This window comes from Lutra lutra, chromosome 5 (genome assembly GCF_902655055.1).
Source record: "Lutra lutra chromosome 5, mLutLut1.2, whole genome shotgun sequence".
In the NCBI taxonomy this organism is placed as follows: Eukaryota; Metazoa; Chordata; class Mammalia; order Carnivora; family Mustelidae; genus Lutra; species Lutra lutra.
In genome coordinates this window covers 119,794,265-119,815,879 of record NC_062282.1, presented here as the reverse complement: position 1 = coordinate 119,815,879, position 21,615 = coordinate 119,794,265, and the positions used below count along the sequence as shown (strand labels likewise).

The window sequence follows — 21,615 nt, the reverse complement described above, 5'->3', positions numbered from 1 at the left end:
CCCACCCACCTTTCTCCTGCAAGCCACAGTTCCCAGCTCCCCAATGATGGCTGTTGGGGGATTTGCCCAATGGGAGATGGTGGAAGGAGGGAAGAAGGAAAAAAAAATGGAACCATGTCTTTCACTCTCTTTCCTCTTTCTCCTCCCCTTTGTGCTTGCCTTTCTTCATTCCCCCGACCCCACCTCTGCTTCTGGGGGCATTTCCCAGCAGTGACTGGGTGCTCGTTCGCCTCAGTGGTTGCCCACCACACAGAGGCAGCCTGTCCACCATCATCACAAATACTGACGAGCAGCCCTGTCCTTCGGCTCCAGCTCCTGCCCCAGTCCCTTTGTGTGGTCTAGGCTCTGGGCCGCAGGAATGTCCCCTCCTCTGGGAGCGGCTTCCTGCCTTGCTAATGTCTGTCTCTCCCTCTCTGGGTTCTTCCAACACCACCATAGCCACTTCAGGGTCTTAAATTCATTTGCATGAAATACCCACAGCAGCTTCTTCCTTTCTTACCAAAACAGTTCTCAGCCACAAAGATCATCCTCAGAGCCCCCTTCCCTGACCCCTGGGGTCACTCGCCAGCACATGTACCTGTTCTGAGTCTCTTCATTGCCCTTTTCATTTTCTGCTAATTTTTCTTTATTTATATATTTGTGTGATGCTGTTTCCAGAGCCTAGAATAGTGTCTGATACATAAGTGGCACTCGGTGAATATTTATTAAATAAATGAATAAGAAGAGTGGACTGAGTTTTGGCTAAACCAAACATTACTTAAATGGGGAGGTGATGTAAATGAATGATAATCAGACTTCTACAAAATCCACGAAAAAGAAAGGAGTATGAGAGAAAGAGAGGAAAATTAGGCAAAAATGGAAAATGTTACCCTTTGGCAAGAGAGATAATTAGTAGGGAAAAAACATATTTATTTTTTATATCCACTAATGTGCCAGTTGCTTTATATACATGATTTCATTCTGTTCCCACATCAGCACTATCGGGGAGAGACATTATCTCCCATTTCACTGTTGGGAAAACTAAGCATCTGAGCGGTGAACTTATACAAGATCACAAGGCTGTAAAATGTACAACAGGATGCAAGCCCACAGTGTGTCGGGTAGGACCAGCCCAGGAAAGTACATCATAGCTTCCATCCGTGCCCGTCCTACATCTAGTTTAAATGCACAAGACTTAAATGCAGATATGAAAACCATTTCTGAACTGCTTATTTTATCTTATTAAACCCCATGGCCATCCCCGGGAAGGAATTTGAGATATTTTTGCAAATCGATTCCCAAGTTTTTCTTGCCTTTCCTACTCCCTCTGCCTCCTCACTCAATGAGTTGAAAGGCAGACCAGGAGCCATACCACTAAGGAAATAAAACTATTGCCCTCAGCTCCGGAAAATGGGCCACTGACATTTTCTTCCAGGTTGACCTCAGAATGAGCCTGTTTTAGTGATTTAGTCTGTAGTAAGGAACGGGTTCAGGGGATAGGCCTACCCCATATATCAGCAGCCTCCCAGAGAGCATGAAGTTGTTATTCAGGTATGTGCTACATATGGCATCAATAGAGAAAGATGGCCCAGTTCCCTTCAAAGTCACCAGGCCTTTATTTGTACCATTGCCTCTGTTTTGTCGGATTTCATTGAAGAGCCCCATTATCTTCATAATGGGGACAAGCGAATTCTCAGTCTTGTCCTTGATTTCCTATATTATGCCAAGGTCTGAAGATGGTGGGTGATGTTATACTACGCAGGGTATAGGGAAACTGAGGGAGAAAAGCCCAAAATGGTCGAGCAAATCGTTTTTTCCAACTTATAATTTCCCTTGTTTCGTTGAGCCAAGTATGTTAACATGACTCTGATATTGCTTTTTCCCTGAGCCATTCTGAAGGCTTCTCCCTATCCCCAGACATCGTGCTCTCAGAACCCTGATAACTTACAGCAAACAAACAAATCATGGAAATTAAATAGCAATAAAACTGTTGTTGGATTCATATAAAAAATATTATCCAGTATTTAAATGGCTATTATTTACAGAAACTTGGCAATTGTACCATACAAATAATGAAATTGATTCCAGTTACAGTCCATCTTTGTTTGGAAAGGAAATACCAGTATTTTTTGAAAAATGGATTATTAAAGACCTTGGTTTGCTGAAGGTGGCTCATATGTTCTATTTGCTAACACAGCATCTTGTTGGGGGGAAAAAAATAATAAGAACAGCTTTTCCCTACCCCAGATGATTTTCACTAGAGATCTTTAGAGCAGGAAATAAAAAACAGCTAATGGTTCATGGGGCATGTGGAATTAGTTTAAGCAAAGCCGAGCCCTGGTCTTGCTGACCGCCTCCTCTTTCCTGTGCTGTTTTGTCTATACTGGCCTTCGAGTATGTCAACAAATCTCTTTTAAACTCAGATGGGAAAGAAAGGATGGTGATTCTCTCTGTTTCGGTAAGGGTGTAATTTGCAACAGATGTGCTTTTTTAGAAAGGTACAAGTTTGTCTTGTAAAATATTTGTAAAGAAAAATAGCCTCTGGATTTCACAAAGTAATCCTTGCTTGGTTTTGGAGATGTCACAAAGAGCATTGTTTTTATAGTACTAATATAATTCTTTTCTCACACAATTTGATTATAACTCAAAATTAGTGTTTGGGAAGAGCCAAGTTTAAATATCTAAAACAGTGTAGTGAAGAAATACCATATGTGACTTGATGGCTTTTAGACAGTGACCTGAAGGGAGCCCGATTTCAGTCGGGAGACATGGGTTAAAGTCCTAGGAACAATTTTTAACAAAAAATGAGATTGTTAACTTCTCCAAACCTCAGTTTGTTTATCTGTAAAATGGAGGAATTCACTTACCCCTGCCATCCAAGCGGGAAGATATATTTAAAATGCTTACTAAACCATAAAGTCCTAGATAAAGGTCAAGGAGTATTTTCATAACAAATCTACTCAAGAAAAAAATCTTCGTGGGTTCCACACCTTTATGTATATGCCCTTTTGTATATATAATAAAAGGAAACTTCAAATTATTATCAAGAGCTGTACTAGTAGGTAGGTTAGCACAAAAGCTTGTGCTGTTTAAGATGAAGTAATAAATTCTGACTCTGATTGAGCCATGAAGCTTGTTGAAGAGCTAATCACTGATTCTCAGGGAAGTTTTACCTGCATAAACACTGACAGATAAAAATCACATGACGGAAAAGGCGTGTGTCCTGCACAGGCATGACTAGCTTTGGCCTTTGGAGGATGCATAACTTTCAGTGGGGAGGACATACTGTAGACTGGTGAACTTTCTGCTAATTTTTCAAATCTGCTGTCTTCAATGAGAACAGATATGGCTGCAGGCACCAGAGGGGAGTGAGCACAGAATGGGATAGAAGTCTGAGTTGGGATGGTAGACCACTGGGCTTCAGTTTCCATGTAGAGGGAATGAAAACCATAACACCCATCATCCTCAAAAAAGTGTGACTGTTTTAAGGACTTTGCAGAGTGATCCGTTTAAGATAATCTATGGTTATATTAGATAATTTGTACAAACACAGGATTCTTGAAACATATCATAAATAAGTAGGGAGAAAATCTTGTCATCTTCATGAAGATTTAATACAATTTAACGTTCAGAAGTTTCATAGTATTTTGTCAGGTTCTTCAAATGGGTAATAGTATTAATGACTCACATGTATTGAGCACTTCCTGTGTTCCAGACATGAGTGGTAAAGGCTTTAAGTGGATTAAATTCATTTAATTCTATAACCATCACGAAAGTAGGTTCCATCATGACCCCCATTTTACAGATGAAGGTCAGTAAATTCTCACAAGCACATAGCTAAGGAAATACTGGAGGCAGGATTTGAACCAGGCTTAACAGTGGAGCCAGTTAGAAATCTAATCATCTTCTAAATCAGATTGGGGGCGAGTAGATTCAAAGAGAGCTCACAGCTTCTCTAAATTCTCAGCTTGCCTTCACATCTCTGCATTTGAATTCCAACCTTCCTGAAACACACATCTGAAAATAAACGATTTGACAAGAGTGTTTTTTGTTTTTTTTTTTTAAACACACACATGGACACCCAACTTTTTCATTACAAGTTAAGGTAAAGACAAAGTAGCCCAGCATTTGCTGTTTGGATTCAGAAACAAGCAGAGTGTTTCTGTTCCCTGTTGTCACGGAACCTCCCACCAGGGAGCCCACACATGGAGCAGGAGAAATCCAAGCCACCAGCCAGCTCCTCACGTTAGCTTTCAAATGGGTCTGAGGGGCAGAAGAGATTCCTCAGCCCTTATCTTCTCGGTAAAATGGCTTGTTTGGAACCAGAAGGGATTTTAGGACACATTTTATTGAACAGGTTTTTTGGGGGGGGGGGGGGGTTAGGAGTGGGGGTGGTGTTTGTTTTATGTTTTCGTATTTCATAAGGTCTAAGGACAGGGCCTGGGCCACTGTAATCCTGAGTGTGCTTTCGTGTTTTCAGAACCTTTCCACAGTCTGTTGGTTTTGACCTTGCTGGAAAACCTTGTGACGCCTACAGATTCTTCTCTCAAAACCTGTGTTGTTACTCTTCTGGGTGAAAGGATCCCTCGTCACGTATTTTCCCATCAGGTTCCTCGGGAACAGCAACCTCACAGTTTCTGATGTGGCTCCCGTCAAGGTTAGCCTGGAGCTAGGCCTTCTGGCCCTTTCACTGGGGAGTTCGTCTGAAAATGGAACTTCCCACGGGACCAGAGCCTGAGATGGGATGATCTATAAAGCCACTCTCTGGAAAGTGCACTTCCTGCCTGCTGGCAAGGAGATTAAGTCAAAGGTTTTGATATTGATATATGGTCCTAATCTTTTAAGAGCTTTCAAGCACTAGCAGGACAGTTATAAGTTTTCTTAAATCATTAGGAAGAGGGAGATTTGCAAGTCCCTTAGGTCCTGCTGATGAGCCCTTGGAGTAGCAAGCAGTTGGGGTCCAGGGAAGTCTCCCTCCTGACCACAGGTACACACGCATTCCTGGGTGCGTTCTGTAAGATTTATTTACATTGGTGTGGAATGGAATTGAAACATGGACGTACAGACTTTGACAAATATTTTGATTGTTTAATTAGAAATTAACACAGTCGACAGATTGTGCTTTGATTTTAGGTCATTTTTGTTGATAATCGAAGATCTTTCCCTTCCTTTCTTCATGTTTGCCCCGGAGCTCTTGGTCCCCACGCTCCAGCTTCCTTCAGGGCCTTGAGGCACCTCTGAGTCCCTCTTCTTCTTTCTCTTCCCCTCAGTCTCCTCCTCTCTCTTTCTTCTTTTTCTTGCTTTTCTTTTTCTCCCCCTGCTATCTTCTCTCTTCCTTTCCTCCTTTTCCTTTCCTTTCCTTCCTGGCTTTCGTCATAATTTTTAGGAGCGCCAGTTGCCATTTTTAAAATGCCTTTTGTTTACATTGCCTTGCCCAGAGGCCATTTCTCTCCAAATTTGTTACTTTACGGTCACTTTTATAGATCCATGCAAAATGTAGAACGTTAAACGAACACAGCGAGGCTCAACTAAAAGCGATTAAAAGTTGCACTGTAGAAAACGAATATTGAAAAGCCCAGGGTTACCAAGCAAAAAAATTAAGACGAGGTAAATGCTCATTCGGCAGAAAAACATGTGCGGAGTCAGCAGGAGCGGTGGGGGGGGGAATCTTCTCAGTGTAACATTATAAAGAATCTACCATCATTTTCAAAAATGAAATTTGACAAGTTAACACTAAGTCCTCTGGGGCATAACTAAACATGCATAAAAAGGCTGCATATTTTGGGGGAATTCTGCCTAATATTTCAAAGTTTTGTTTTTAATATAAGCAAAAATAGATAAACATAATTTGAATTCTTTTAATAAGAAACTATGTCCATAATTTTATTAATACTACTACTACTACTACTACTAATTATAGACAGTTTATTTGTACCAGGCATTGTACTAAGAGCTCTATGTGTCTTACTTAATTTGGTCCGCTTTATAACTCTGAAATATAAAGGTTCTAGAGATCTGTTTACTTTTTAAGAGAAAAATATTCTGTCTTAAATGGTGTACATCTGTCCTCTTAACCTTAAATATTATCTCAGAATCCTTTAATGTCTCAATGGAGGGTTCTTATTCTTAAGGTTAATATGAGAAGAACCAAGGCGTTAAGTAACCTGGGTGAGATTTGATATCCTAAGAACTGAGTAAGATTGGAGATACGATTCAGTAGTCAAGGGACTCTGTGACTTGCCAAGCTGCTGTGAGAGTTTCAGTATTCTGAGACGTATTTTCTCGATCTGAAAAAGAAAGGAATATTGGCACAGAGAAAATATTTCATCACTTTGTGTGCCTTTATTCAATCTCTAGCTCCTATCTAATATATTTTCCATATGTTAGAAGTATAGCTCTGAGAGGAGTTTGTTTTGCAAGGCATTTTACTGAATGAACCAAGCAAGTTGTACACCAAAACCATCTTTAGCATAAAAAATAAATCACATGAAACATAGACATATTCCAAACACAATTGTACACTCTGTGCTATGCGAGACTATATTTACTCACAGAAGAGCTATAGTCAATAGTAAACTGTAACAATTATGTCTCATAGCAAATATCAATCTTACCGCTTATGGTTTTTCAGAGGTTACATATCAAGGCTTTAAAGAAAAAGCAAAATTATAATCAAGAATAGCTCTTTAGGGTGGAAAATCTGAGTGCTTCCTTCAGGAAATAATAAAGTGATCATATGCCCTGGTCTGATGGTCAGTTCTCCTTTATGCTTCTCCTGGCCTAAGAGCTTCCTTGCATCTTTTTTCCCCCTCCCTTGCATTCTTAAGACATTCTCTCACTCTAGAAAGTAACAGAAATATTAATTCCAGAACAAATATTTTGAGTCAATATATTCTACATACTTGTGATCGATACAATACAGGTGTCCAACAGACCCCTTTTCTATCATGTAACAGGGCTGACAGTGACTACTTCGGCAAGGCCCCTAAGTCGCACTTGTCACTGGAGTGGGATGCAGCCAGATGCCCGAGGAACCCAGCCACACAATACATAGACCCTGACACCTATCACTTTGAGTTCTCGTTCCCATTCAGAACAGAACCAATGAATGGGGCACTTGTCACTTGGGTTTGAAAGTCAACGGACAGGATTTTCTAGATATGGAAGGTACTCCTACTGATTCCTTAGAACTTTAGTTTTTCCTAAATATTTCAAAGCTGGGAGGTAGATAGTTCTTTGGAAAAATCCAGTTAACTTTCTGTTGTGATATGTGATTGTAAAATAGCTGAATATGAAAGAATCACTGTATTTCAAGTTTGCAGTTATTGATGTTTTGTGGACTATTTAAAACATAATAAGATTTTTAAAAATTATATAGAGCCATTAGAAAAAGTTGTATAATATAAATCTCACATGTTCTCAGATTTATAGTTATAGCTCTTTTTTATGGGGTTTTTTTTTTTTACATCTTCAAAAGAAACCTTAATAATGCATTAAAAAAAAAAAAAAACAACCAGTGTCACTACCAAGCCTTTGGATGATTAACTACCCTATGATATTTCTTTCATCCAAGCTGGTTTATAAAGGAAAGCAAAAACGACAATAAAAGAAATGTACCAATTTATTCTCTACTAATAAAGTATTGAACATTAGTGAAAAAAGTGTGAAATATTGGAATGCAACACAGAGCAATTCCATTACCCATTGCAGTTTTGGGTCATATACTGTATATAAAGAGTAATTACTTCATTGGTTGGGGACCACAGTGGAGGAATATAGGATTTGATGAAAGAGATTTTAAAATAAAAATTTTAACCCAAAGCATTTGCTTTTCAAAACTTTGTCAACATTACAGACCATCTTATTTTGGTTTTTGGTGTTTGGGGGTGAGGGGCTGGGTAGTGGAGTGGGAGTACAAAAGAAATGGAAAATTAAGAGTGAGCAAATTTTTAAAATTCCTTAGCTAGTAATTGAACATCGTCAGCACATAGATTTTCAAGTATCTACTAAAAATAGTTTTTGTAGATGCCTTCAGTGGCACACCTTACTAACAAATATCTTGTATTTAATATTCGCATAATGGCTTATTGACATTACATCTGGTGATTTCTACTGTTAAATTAAGTTTCCAGATTTTATTATCTTGCTGATTGTGGTGCCTACAATGTAAGTTTCTAAATGTTCACGTCTGTTGTTCTTGTTGATCACGCAGGGATTCTGGGTAGGAATGGAAAGCTTCCTGGTTAGGACGGTAAGGTAACATGGTATATTATGGAAAGGATAGACCTAGAGTTGGCCCGTCATAGTCCTAATCCAAGCTGTCACTTTTCTCAGATCCTATGTTTCTTCTTCTGGAGAGTACAGAAAAATAACTACATTTTAGGATGGTTGTGAAGACCAAATGAACCACGTGAAACGTACTTTATAATGCTTAATGAGTGTTTATATGCTGCTTTCTAAAAATAAACTTAAATAGGCTTTTATACAAAAATATAAGAAAGAGATAGATAAACCACCTAATATGATCAACGAGTACCAATTCCTTTATTTCTTCTCAGTTTCCTTCAATAATAATATTGGAGAAAATCAGGGAAATGATCTGGTGACAAAAATGAAACTTAATTGCAAAGAATTATTTATATTATAGGAAGGTATGAAGAAGAAAATAAACTTCCATTACCTTTAATATTTTGACACATTTTCTTCATTCATTTTCTAGCCTACCCATTAAAAAAAAAGTTAGGATTATACCCCATCTCACATTTACACCCCACCCCCCGCGGTTTCTATTAGATCATAAGGGTTTTTGTTGTCATTAATTATTCTCTTTAAATAATACTTTGTAATTTCATTATAGTATATCAGTTGTACGTACGTACATAATTAATTCCACCCAACATGTCAGTGATTTTTTTTTTTGTTATTATAAGCAAAACTGCAGTAATAGTTTTTTCAGATGTTTATTGAATATATTGGAAATCCCATCTCTTGATTTGTCATATTTGTTGCAAGTTTTTCCTATCACCCTTATAAATTTATGATAAGTTTTGACACCATAACTTTATTTTATGTAACTCCTGCTATCAATTTTTTTCCTTTGTGACGCCCTTCATTTTGTTTAAAAAGCTATTTCCTATTCCAAGGCCACTAGATAACTTATCTATATTTTCTTCTGTTTTTATAATTCACCTTTAGTTTTTTGCTTTTTAAATAGCCTAGAATGTATATGGGGCTATGTATTTAAGATAGATCTGAGGTAGAATCGGGCTACCTCGAATAGATCTGAGAGTCTATTTAGGTAGGATTTAACATAATTTTCTGCAAATAGTTAACACAAGTACCCAGTAACATACTACGTTCATCTGTATGGTGGATTTATGATGGTGCTTGATCATAAAACAAGCTCTCTTTAAATGTTCATCTTTCATATTTTAATTACTTAAATATCTGCTACAATAAATGCTTTCTCATTATTTCTATTTTGCAAAAATTTCTTGGCTATAGCTCTCAATTTATTTTTCCAAACAAATTTATCAAATTCTCCCCATTTCACTGCACTCCAAACACATTAGGATTTGCTTGAAGATGCACTAAACCTGTACGTTCAACAGAAAAAAAGAATACATTCTTTTAATAATCAGCGTTCCAGTGCAGAGACACCATATCTCTATTTCCTTAATGTAGATTCTGTACATTTCTTATTAAGGCTGTGCTTAAGTGAGTCTAGATTTTATTGCTATTGTGAAAAATATTTTTTCACATGATCATTTCAAACTGGTAAGATAGTATTCTCAATGAATGTTGATTGCATAACCAGCCCCCTTCAAGTCCAGCTTGATTTATTCTGTATGCAGAAAAATATCTGTTAAGAGCACTTTACTTCATAGACATAAATGAATTTAGCCCGTGCTTGGGAGAGAGGACACTGAAGGCCATGAAGAGGATTAGAACAGACCAGCTTTATAATTAGGAAAGAACAGGAGGAGGCACTGGATATCCTTTTTTTTTTTTTTTTTTCTAAGTGTACAACTGCATAGGTGAAATTAATGCACTTTGTTTTATTGCTGGGGAGGGAAAAAAGACAAGAATTTGATGCATTCATGTCTGTAATGACAAGTGAAGGGTGACTTCTGGAGACAGCAGGGACCCTGAGAGTACATAATTGTTCTGTATACTCTGAGCCTTCGCATCTCCTGTACCTCATTGTCTGACAGTCCGACTTTTATAAGCAAGATGAATAATGTTGACAGTAGTCTCCCATGAGAATTATATTTAAAATGAAGGCTCTAAGTAACTTCTACCTAAAGGTCATGTTTAGAACTGGCCTCCATGTCTTCAGCCCCACTGTAACCTGCTCTTGCAGGCTGCACATCCACCTGTCACTCACTTGCCCTTGGTTTCCAAGGTGGCAGGATGCCACGCCCAGCCGTGCCCACAGTGCAAAGTGCTTTAGACTTTGCTGAAGTGAAAGTCAGTATGTAAATGTGCAACATGACGACATTATTATTCTAGCTTTCTGGCTGCTTTCAGCAAGCACTGACTGCCACATGAGGTCTCAAGTGTTCTGGCACAGTGTGGAAGTGTTCAAAAGAAGTTAAAGTAATGAAATTGGATCTACATTTCCATAGAGATTCAAGCTGGCATGGAGGAATGGAGTCATGGAATCAGGGTTGGATGGTCTCCACCAAACAGCCTAGGCAAGTGCCTGTGATGCCAGGCTACTAAGCAGAAATTTCAATCGTGAAAGGCCACCACTATTTCTTCCTCTGGGTCTAAAATTACAGAATGTGCACATTTCCCCCAGGCTCACACCATTCTCTGGGTGCTTTATACTCAATCCCACCCACCCATTCCCTGGAGCACACCAGCTTTGCTTAAATCCAGGACAAGTTTTAAAATGAAGAGCTAAGGACCAAGGGAGAAAAATGGTTAGTTAGAATCCTAAAATAGCCTATGCTATTCTATCAACTATGTGACTGTTACACTGAAGAGGTGGGCCAGGCTTACCCTGTATTTGATCTTCCTAAACTACAATTTAGGAAGTGTCTATTTAACGGATTTCAGTTGGCCTGGTCTTTTCTTTTTTTTCCTTCATTTTCAGCTTTCATTGCTCACAGGTATTCCAGATTTGGTCATTCCAAGACCTGCCCTCTCTTCTATGCCTTTGCTTCCCCACCCCCCAACTCTGGCTAAAATGTCACTGTTCATCAGGGCAATATCATCAGAATCTGAGTCTGGTACTTTGCAACCGCCTTTATATTGGCAGAGGTCCATGATGCTGTGTGCCCTTTCTCCTCCATCTCCCTTTATATCCTGAAATTTTCATGGGTTCCGAGTGTGTGTGTGTGTATACACACATATACACATACACACATACACACAGAGATGAACTTTATTTAGGTTTAAAAACGTGAGAGGGACAATTCAAGAATTCCAGCACTGAAGAATACCTTTACTCACACAGAATCTCTCTCTTTTTTCTTAATTGTATTTTAGGACAGTGAAAAAAAGGGATTTATAAATAAAATCTATGCCATCCAGGAGGTTTGTATCAGTGTCCAGAACATCCTAGATGAAGTGGCTTCCTTTGGCGAAAGGATAAAGAAGTGAGTGAGTGATGCTGACATGTGAGCCCTGGCCTTCTGTGGGACAGAGTGTCCACTTGTTTTTCAGAGGGTGAAATGCCATATTGTTTTTGGCAGGGGAGACTCCTTCTGGGTGATCTATTGCTCAGTTTCTTCATTATTTACTTTGTTTCTGTCAGTCTTTGGTTTTATGAAAAGTTCTGTCAATTTGCTTCCTGAAATTTAGAACATATTGGTTGGAAAGAAGTCCTACTTGTAGCTTTGAAGAAATAACACCGTCCTAAATTTTAGCACATTTCCAAGTGAAAGACTTTGTTCTTAAACGGAATATGAAATCGTGATATGAAAAAAATAAACCAAGCTAGATGAGAATTTCAGGTAATCAAGACATATCTTCATTTTATTACCGGTTGTCTAATACAGTCATTGAGGAATTCTTAAATTTTTTCTAAAAATCCTATTTTATGTAGCATCCTGTAAAACTTTTCAAATTTATGTATTTAAATAGTTGAAAATCATAGTTACAGATGAACTAAAGTAACGCACTTTTAATAATTGAAAAAAAGGAATCCCATTTCCTAATTTAAAATATAGCTTCGCTGAAAGCTAATGTAAAATTAAGAATACAAGAATATTCTTAAGAATATTTTTCATGAGTATAATTATAGTCTTAATTTTGCATTACTTGTATTTTACCTGAAATAACTTTACTAATGAACTTCAAAAAACTGTAAATTCAATACAGTGGATTTACAAGTATTGATGATCCGTTAAAAATATATTGAGGCCCCGTACTACTAAAGTATGTGAAAATGGGCTACATAATGATTGCTAAGTAGTCAATTCAAGACAGGTGCGATATATATGGATAAGCCTACATATTCCTTGTTTAATGTATCAATTCATTGTTTATTATTTATATTATTCTTCACCAAAAGTGTTCCACAGATTTGAATCTTTGGGCATACACATTTAAAAGGAGTAAATTATTTAAACTAAAGGTGTGAGACACTTACTTAATGCTTTTCATGTTTCAGGGAATAATGCATTTTACCTTGTATAATTTTTAATATATTTCCACATACGCATAGGTGCTGAGTTTCCATTTTTTAAATATCATATTAGAACAGCCTCCCTCTCACTCCAAATGTACAGCAGCCCTCAGTCTCAGACTTCTGAAGACTGATTCCTACATCTTTTTTCTTCTTCCTCTTCATGTTATTTCCATTTCTAAGAACTTTCCTTTGTTCTGTACATCCTATCTACTGGAGCATTGTGTGAAGTCCTAAATAGGTCATTTCCCTTTTGAGTGTTGTCCTTTCTCTGAGGTACACTGTGTGTTGATACCTGATGGAAGTATCTCATTTATATCATAAGATGCTGGGTCAGCACTGAGGTCAGGCAAATTTATGCCTGAGAAGAAGAAGCTTCTTCATAAGCTTCTTTCTGAGTGGTAGGGGACTTCAGGTGCTTGGTCGGAATCCATCATAGCCAGCTGAAGGATATGGCTAGATCCTGGCTGTGGAGCAGCCTTGGGAAAAACTGAGTTTTATAAAACCTTCCACAGGTATAGGTATAGGGTGAGGTATAGAAACATGAAAAGTGTCCACTAAGTCTTACAGGACCCATCTTTTATGCACAATTTTTAAAATATTAAAATAGAGAAAGTCTCCTGGGGTTGCATGAGATTAAAATGCATCTATCCAGAAAGCAAATTCAGAAGCAATCATTAACTACAAAGTGAAAAGCCTCTATAATCACATCTTGTTACTAAATAATCATTCCAGAACTTTCTTGAATTGCATCTTTTTTGGGGGAAGATCATAGTCTAGATTTAGTTTTCATGATGCACTGTGGAAATAGAAAAGGGCAGTCTTCTTTTTGACATTAGCTACACTGGTAAGGATTCCTTGCCAATAAAAGGGTTTTCTGACTGAGGAGCCAGTGCCCTTGCACAGTGAGGAGTGCTGATGGATGGCTCTGAGCTGAGCCCCAGGAAAGCAAGCAGACCCACAGCCTTCTGTTTCTCCACAAGTGTCAGTGAAGGAAGGAAGGCATGATCCTTTCTCAGGTGTCAGTTAAACAGGGCACTCACTCTGGCCATGGGAGGAAAAAGACAAAGAGAAAAGCTAGCCCCCAAGAGTTACCGAAAACAAGACAATGAGACTGATCTAATTTGGGGTCTTTTATTAGGAAAAATAGTTTTAGAGAACACTGGACCTTAAGCAGACACAAAAGGCAAGCTATATGCCCACAAAGCTAAGGATTCACTCCTAGGTATTAAGCTGAAGCAAAATATAGGAAGAAAATCTCTTAATCATCCTTTACTGGATCAAAAATGGCCCAGGACAAACCCCACCCCAGGTGCACATAACATACATGACCAGGAAATGAGAGAAAATTAAAAATATTCACATTTATCCATCTCACATATAATTTCACAATTTCTTGAGGTTTCTGGGGCCCCTGTCACGGCAATAGACTCCCAGTTGACTTAGCTCTAAAAATTTCGCTTTGATTCACATGTTACCATCTCTACCAGTCCGCCTCGAAACAATAAAAGTTGTCCTCATTTTTAAACAGGGAAGGTGAGGTATATAGCAAGATTGATTCCTCTGAAGTCATATGGCAGAATCTAGGCTTTGAATGGAGATTGGATACTTTTTTCACTCTTTTCATTAAATTGTGCTCAAGTGTCCCTCAGCGGTGTATGTTAGGTCTTGCTCAGAGGCTGGTTGTTGAGGCAAGAGGATGCCCGTTAAATGGTAACAGTTATATACCCAACACTGACGACTCCATGCAATGCTTCTGTTTTATTATTTTGACATCCCCTCGTATAAACTATGAGATTCACTACAGAATTTCTACACGAAACCCCCTAAATGATTACAATCTTTCCATGTTCCATTTCCCTGATTTTCTACATCCTTTTTTTTTTTTTAACCTTCTCTTTCATTTTTCTTTTTGTCCCACTATGTTCCTTCCCATCTTTAGTAGTCTTTTTTGGTAACTTCCCCCACTTCTGTTCACTGATCCTGTTTTTGTTCTTTGTTCTGATGTTCTCTCCCTGTCGATAGGCAGTCTTGCCACCTTCCCCGACCCCCTGCATTATCCATCATGTGCAGTATGGGAATGCTGCAGCCCCATGAGCCAGGTCCTGCTCTAACCCACTTGGCCAGCTTACACTCCATTTTTCACAGTCTTTCCAACATATCCACCATGTGCTCTCCTTCGCCAGAAATAACACAGGGAGAACAGTAGTCAATACTGACTTTATTTCTTAATTATCTCCTTATTTCTGGGAAGGGTAATGATGGCAAGTGAATTTTTACAAGACTGACAACTCTGTTCCCTCTTCCCGACCTCTAGATCCATTTGAAATGTAACTGAAGCAAAAAGGGAGTATTCCTCAAAGGAATTCTAAACCAGGGAGGATTTACACAACAGTGCAAGAGTCAGGTCTACAGATAGTTGCTGACATTTCATTTCTAGTGTCTGGAATCCAGTGTGAGTTGACAGAAGAAAACAATGTCAGGCCCAGGGGCATTCTCCTCTATGAAAAGTGGGAAAAGACAAGATTGGCTACTTGTTCTAGAAGTAGAAAAACACATTAAAAAAAATTTTTTTTTATAACCACATAAAGAGTCCCCCAACTAGTGCAACTTCAGACGCTGAAGTCACCTGGGACCATCTGGAAGGGTTGGAGGCAAGACTTGCTTTCGTGGGCCCTGCTTTCGTGAAACTCAGCACATTGTGACTCACCTGTGTCCTCTGATAGGCTCACTACAATCGCCTTCTGTTCGAGAGAGAAATGCAGTCTTACTTGATCCCTCGTCCAGAGTCTGAGTCAGAACCACATTTATTTTAACCTTTGTTTGAAAAGAGTATGAAGTGCTCCGATTGCTGATGTGTTAATTTCTCATTCAGTACTTTCAACTGGACTGTCCCATTCTTAAGCTGGCTGGCCATTGTAGCCTTCTGTGTGTTCACAGTCATCCTGTACTTCATTCCACTGAGATACATTGTCCTTGTCTGGGGTAAGTAAAGCCTTTTTTTTTTTTTTCTTTTTTAAACTGTCTTAGATATTCCAGGAACAAACTATTTTTAAGGGATGAGTTATACTGTCGGTAGTTCCCTGTATTTATGATCATGAAGCTACTCCATGATGAAAAGAGACAGGTCAGTTAAAAATCACAACAGGATAAAGATTTAGGTCTACCTACAAAATGCATTTCTCTTATCTGGCACCATAGGCTCCATCATCCTGTAAACATGTAGTTGTGCAGATTCTTCATATATCAAAGTGTAGCTTTGCCTAGATATCATTCTGATTTATTTTCACCACTTATACGAAAACAGGCATTTCGATCCATATGCTGCATTTAGGACAATATGCTTTTGTGCTGTGGTACTTTATCTTGTGGAAGCGTCTGTAAACACGGGACTATATACGGCCGCCTCTTTAAGAGGTCACCTTTAGGATGCAGGAAAAGGGTCCCTGGCCCTGACAGGCTGCTTAGGAATAAGAAACCTGCTTTATGTGTATTAAATAAAAGTGCTTCTGCAAGAACCCATGTTAAAGGTGCTATTTTCCAGTCCTCGTTTTTTTTTTTTTTTTTTTTTTTTTTTTTTTTTTTTTAAGATTTTATTTATTTATTTGACAGAGAGAGATCACAAGTAGACGGAGAGGCAGGCAGAGAGAGAGAGAGAGAGAGGGAAGCAGGCTTCTTGCTGAGCAGAGAGCCCGATGTGGGACTCGATCCCAGGACCCTGAGATCATGACCTGAGCCGAAGGCAGCGGCCTAACCCACTGAGCCACCCAGGCGCCCCTGGTCCTCGTTTTTTAATGCCCTTAAGCTGCATGCCAACCGTTCCTACGGCCCTAAATGGCACTTCAATGATAGTTTCAGGATTCTTCATTGTTTTAGGGTTTCTACTCCTTATCTGAGAGAATCCATGCCCTGAGAAAAACGGTCAGTCTCTACAGTGCACTCACATATAAAACTACATTAATGATATAATTAAACAAGACTGGGGAGACATAGGATTCTCTACTTGCCTCTGGCCTGCACACACTTAAGATTGCTAAACATATACAAAATGCAAAGGACCAAAATGGGTATGGATTCCAGAAAACACATGTTTACATTAAATGCAAAAAGATCAAAAGGAATGTTTTGTGGTTTTCTTTTTAAGACTTAGAAAGAAAAGAGACAAAGAGGTCTGAGATCCCCACACCCTCTGGTCTTAAGATTCCTTTCTCCCTATTCTTTTTGGTCTGTCCTGCCAGATCCTCAGTAAGCCCTCTTACCCTTTACCTTCACTCTGCTTACCTTTACAGCTTGGGTAGGGAGGAGAGGATGGGGGAATGATGGTTTTTTCCCCTTGTTATAATTTAAACAATTTCAAGTAAGATAGTACTTGTACTACACAGGGAGAGGGGCCTTTCTTCCTCTGTCTGTTCAAGCCCTCATCTTTCATTCCTTCCTTTGATATATAAAACAGATGCTGTTTTCTTGAAGGAATTAGGGTAGGGCATGAGGTGTGGCAGTTTATTATCTCTAACCTTCTTAGGGTCATATCTGCCATCTCGGTTGTGATAGGTGATGACTCTCCATTTGGCTTCCCAGCGCTCTCAGAAACTGGAACCCATGGCAGACATCTGGCTCCGTAACCTGGGGTGGCCTCACTGGCTCGGTCTTACACGTAATTCTTAGAGAATGTGTTTGGGCCTCTTGTTTCATCAAATGAAATAAAACAAGAACAGTATTTCTGTAGTGTTAGGTGATTGCTGAAATGTTAACTGGAAATTTAAGACATGGGTCTCACATGGGGAGACAGACCAAAATCAAGAATGCAAAAGAAAGTTTATTCTGCTGAACTTCCTGAAGAAGAGCCAAGATGTTCTAAGTTATGGCCCAGTTTTTACAAGTTTGTTGACTTCCTATAAAGCTGTTAATTTATTTCGTATATATGAATATGTTGGTCATTTATTAAGTGCAAGAAAGATTTTGAAGAGTAGACTTATCCCACTGAAATTCTCTCTAATAGAATAAGCAGAATAGGTATTTCTGGTTTTTTATACATTGTCTCGACATTTCTAGCTCATTAAGTTTTTTGTTTCTATAATAGCTCTAATTTCATCTGCAGTTATCCTTCAACCACATGTACTCTTCAGGTACTACAAAGGATTAACTGTTGAATAATTTAGTATGGGTAGATATGGCTCATCTGTAATGGTTCTTGGCTGTTCTATTCCAAAAGTGATGTAAGTAAATCAATCACAGCATCTTTTGCAAGCATTACATTTAAATTTTGTGTAATTTAAAAGGAAATTGCTTCCTGAAAATCTCAATGCCAGAGCTGTAGAAATGGAAACATTTCATGCCCCTACCCTCCCTCCCCGCCCCCATTGTGAGAACTTTTAAGATCTACTCTCTTAGCAACTTTAGGAAATGTAATGTAATATTAACTATAATCATGCTGCACATTACATCCCATCACTTCTTTTGTAGCTTAAAATGTGGAGCTGCTCACCCATTTTCACCCATCCCTCCATTCTCCCACCTCCGGCCCCTGGTAACTACCAATCTGGATCTATGAGATTGGCTTATTATTTTTTTTAAAATTCCACACACAAGTAAGGTCTTCAGGTGTTTGTCTTAGACTCATTCCAGCTAGCGTAGTGCTCTCAAGGCCCACCTATGCTGTTGCAAATAGCAAGATTTCCTTGCTTTTCATGGTTGCCAGCCCACTGTGTATGTATACACCCTAGCTCCTTTATCCACTCATGTGTCAGTGGACACTGAGGTTGTTTCTGTGTCTTGGCTATTAGAAACAGTGCTGCAGTGGGCATGGGCCAGGAAAGTGTATTTCTGAGTTTGTGTTTTTGTTTTCTTTGGATAAATATCCAGAAAAAAAATTGCAAGAACATAGGGCAGTTCCATTTTTCTTTTTTTTTTAGGACTGTCCATTGTTTTTCATAGTGCACCAGTTTACATTTTCACCAATAGTGAAAGAGCATTTCCATTTCTCTACATGTCTGCCAATACTTGTATTCCTTGTCTTTTTGATAACGGCCATTCTAACAGGTGTGAGGTGATATCTCAAGGTGTTCTTGATTTGCAGTCCCCTGATAATTAGTGATGTTGAGTAACTTTTCACATCCCGCGTGTCCATCTGTAGGTCTTATTTGGAAAAATGTCTATTCAGATCCTCTGCCTGTTTAAGTGGATTGTTTTTGTTTTTGCTAGTGAGTTGTATTGTTCTTTATGTATTTTGGATATTAGCCCACAGCAGAGGTAAGATTTGCAAATATCGTCTCCCATTCAGCAAGTTGCTCTTCATTTTATTGATGGTTTCCTTTGCTGTGCAGAAGGTTTTTAGTAGGATGTAGTCTTGTTTATTTTTACTTTTCTTGTTTTTCTTTTTGGGGTCAAATCCGAAATGTTGCCAAGACCAATGTCAGGAAGCTTACTGCCTTTATTTTCTACTTGGGAGTTTTATGGCTTCTGGTCTTACACATTCAAATCTCTAATCCATTTTGAGTTAATTTGGATATGAGGTAGTAGTCCACTTTCATTCTTTTGCATGTGGTTGTTCAGTTTTCCAACACCATTTATGAGACTGTCCTTCCTCCATTGTATAGTCTTATTTTGTCATAAATTTATTGATCATATATGTGTGGGTTTACTACTTCCACCCTTTCTATTCTGTTCCATTGATCCATGGGTCTGTTTTTAATGCCAGTATCATACTGTGATAACAGGGAATGTAATGCCTCTGGCTTTCTGGTTCTTTCTCAAGATTGCTTTGGTTGTTTGGGATCATTTGTGGTTCCATATAAATTTTAGGTTGGTTTGTTCTACTCCTGTGAAAAATGCCACTGAAATTTTGATAAGGATTGCATTGCATCTGTAGACTACTTTTGGGTAGTATGAACATTTTAACATGATTCTTCCTATCCATGAACATGGACTATCTTTCCATTTATGTGTGTTGTCTTCAATTTCTTTATGTCTTATAGTTTTCAGTGTATAGGTCTTTCACTTCCTTCTTTAAATTTATTCATAGGTATTTTATTCTTTTTTATTTGATTATGAATGGTACTGTTCTTAATTTCTCTGATAGCTCATTATTAGTATATAGAAACAAAACCAGATTTTTATTGATTTTGTATCCTTGGTTTACAAATTGGCCATCAAACACAAAGTGCATAGACTGAAGAAAGAGGCAGACCATTTCAGTCTGGTAGGTGGCAGATTTAATATACAAAGGAACTTACTTATGAGGCTTGTTTTGGGTGGCTACAGGAAAGTAAATCTCCACCCCTGCCCACCAAAATCTAAAAGTTTACATAGAATAATCAACTGGGATCAGTCCCATAAACTGTTCAGCTGGCCCTAATAACACCTTACTCTTTCAAGGCTACATCCTTGGAGCAGTTCCCACTGTGGGAACTGTGGGCAGAATATATATTTCAAAACCCAAAGTGTGAGAAGCCTCTAATTGCCAGAGTTCAGCAACCAGGTCAACCATAGGTGATATCACCTCCAATCTTCTCCATTACCTCTTCCCTCAAATCCTGAAGCTTCATTGAATTCACTCATTCCTTTGTGTATGTGTGTATAATCTTTAGAATTTTCTATATATAACATGATGTCATTTGCACATATTCCATTTTTCTTTCCAATTTGTGTGTTTTTATTTCTTTTTCTTGCCTGATTGCTCAGGCTAGGAATTCCAGGACTCTGTTGAATAAAAATGGTGAGAGTGGACATACTTGTCTTGTTGCTTAACTTATGTTAAAAGCTTTCAGCTTTTTACCACCAAGTATGATGTTAGCTATGGGCTGTCATGTATGGCCTTTATTATATTGAGGTACGTTCCCTCTGTATCCACTTGGTGGAGAGTTTTTGTCATCAGTGGATGTTGAATTTTGTCAAATGCTTTTCTGCATCCATTGACATGATCATCTGATTTTTATCCTTCATTTTCGTAACATGGTGTTATCACACTGATTGATTTGCAGGTGATGTACCATCCTTGCATCCCTGGAATAAAAGTAAACAAGACTTTTAATTGTTCAATGCAGTTTACTAATATTTTGTTGAGGATTTTTTCACTTCTGTTCATCAGAGATATTGGCTTGTATTTGTGTGTGTGTGTGTGTGGTGTCCTTGTCTAGTTTTGGAAAGAGAGTAAAGCTGGCCTCATAAAATGAGTTTGGAAATGTTCCCTTCTCTTCTAGTTTTTGGAAGAGTAAGAAAAATTGCTCTTCTTTGAGTGTTTGGTAGAATTCACCACTGAAGCTGTCTGGTCGTGTTTGTTGGGAGGTTTTTGATTACTGATTCAGCTGCCTTCCTGGTAATCAGTCTGAATAGAAATTTTCTATTTCTTCATGATTCAGTTTTAGAAGATTGTATATATCTAGTAACTTAACCATTTCTTTTAGGTTTCCATTCATTGGCGTGTAATTGTTCATATTAGTCTCTTAGGATCCTTTACACTTCTGTGGTTTCAGGTTTATCATATCCTCTCTTTCAGTTCTGATTTTATTTGAATCTTTTTTTCTTGGCAAGTCTCTAGCTAAAGGTTTGCCATTTACTCATTTTTTTCCTAAGAATCAGCTCTGAACTTTATTATTCTGTTCATTCTATAACTTTGGGTTTTGTTTATTGTTCCTTTTTTAGTTCTTTGAAATAAAAAGTTAGGTTGACTTTTTTTTTTTTTATCGAGGTAGGCATTTATTGGTATAAAGTCACCTTATAGAACTGCTTTGGTTGTACTCCATACATTTTGGTATGTTGTATTTCTGTTTTCATTTTTCTCAAGGTATTTTTATTTCTTCATTAATGCATTGGTTTTAGTAGCATGTTATTCAGTCTCCCCATACTAGTGAATTCTCCAGTTTTCTTCTTGTAATTGATTTCTAGATTCCTTCCATTGTGTTGAAAAGATGCATGATATGATTTCAGTCTTCTTTACTAAGACCTATTTTGTGGCTTAACATATGAGCTGTCCTAGAGAATGTTTTTGTTTTAAAGATTTT

At 38.2% G+C, this 21,615-nt stretch overlaps 1 protein-coding gene across 16 annotated transcripts in view; it reads left to right on the top strand.

Moving 5' to 3' along the window:
* MCTP1 (multiple C2 and transmembrane domain containing 1) overlaps positions 1 to 21,615 on the top strand; it is a 521,742-nt gene that overhangs the window by 492,951 nt on the left and 7,176 nt on the right. For 12 of the 16 annotated variants that reach the window (XM_047730107.1, XM_047730104.1, XM_047730106.1 and 9 more), the window contains 2 exons: positions 11,476 to 11,585; positions 15,492 to 15,601. The exons of 2 other annotated variants lie outside the window; for them this stretch is intronic. In XM_047730107.1, coding sequence (XP_047586063.1) covers positions 11,476 to 11,585; positions 15,492 to 15,601 — 220 coding nt within the window. The remainder of the gene's footprint in view (positions 1 to 11,475; positions 11,586 to 15,491; positions 15,602 to 21,615) is intronic. 2 more of the 16 variants (XR_007127466.1, XM_047730108.1) reach the window with 1 other exon arrangement.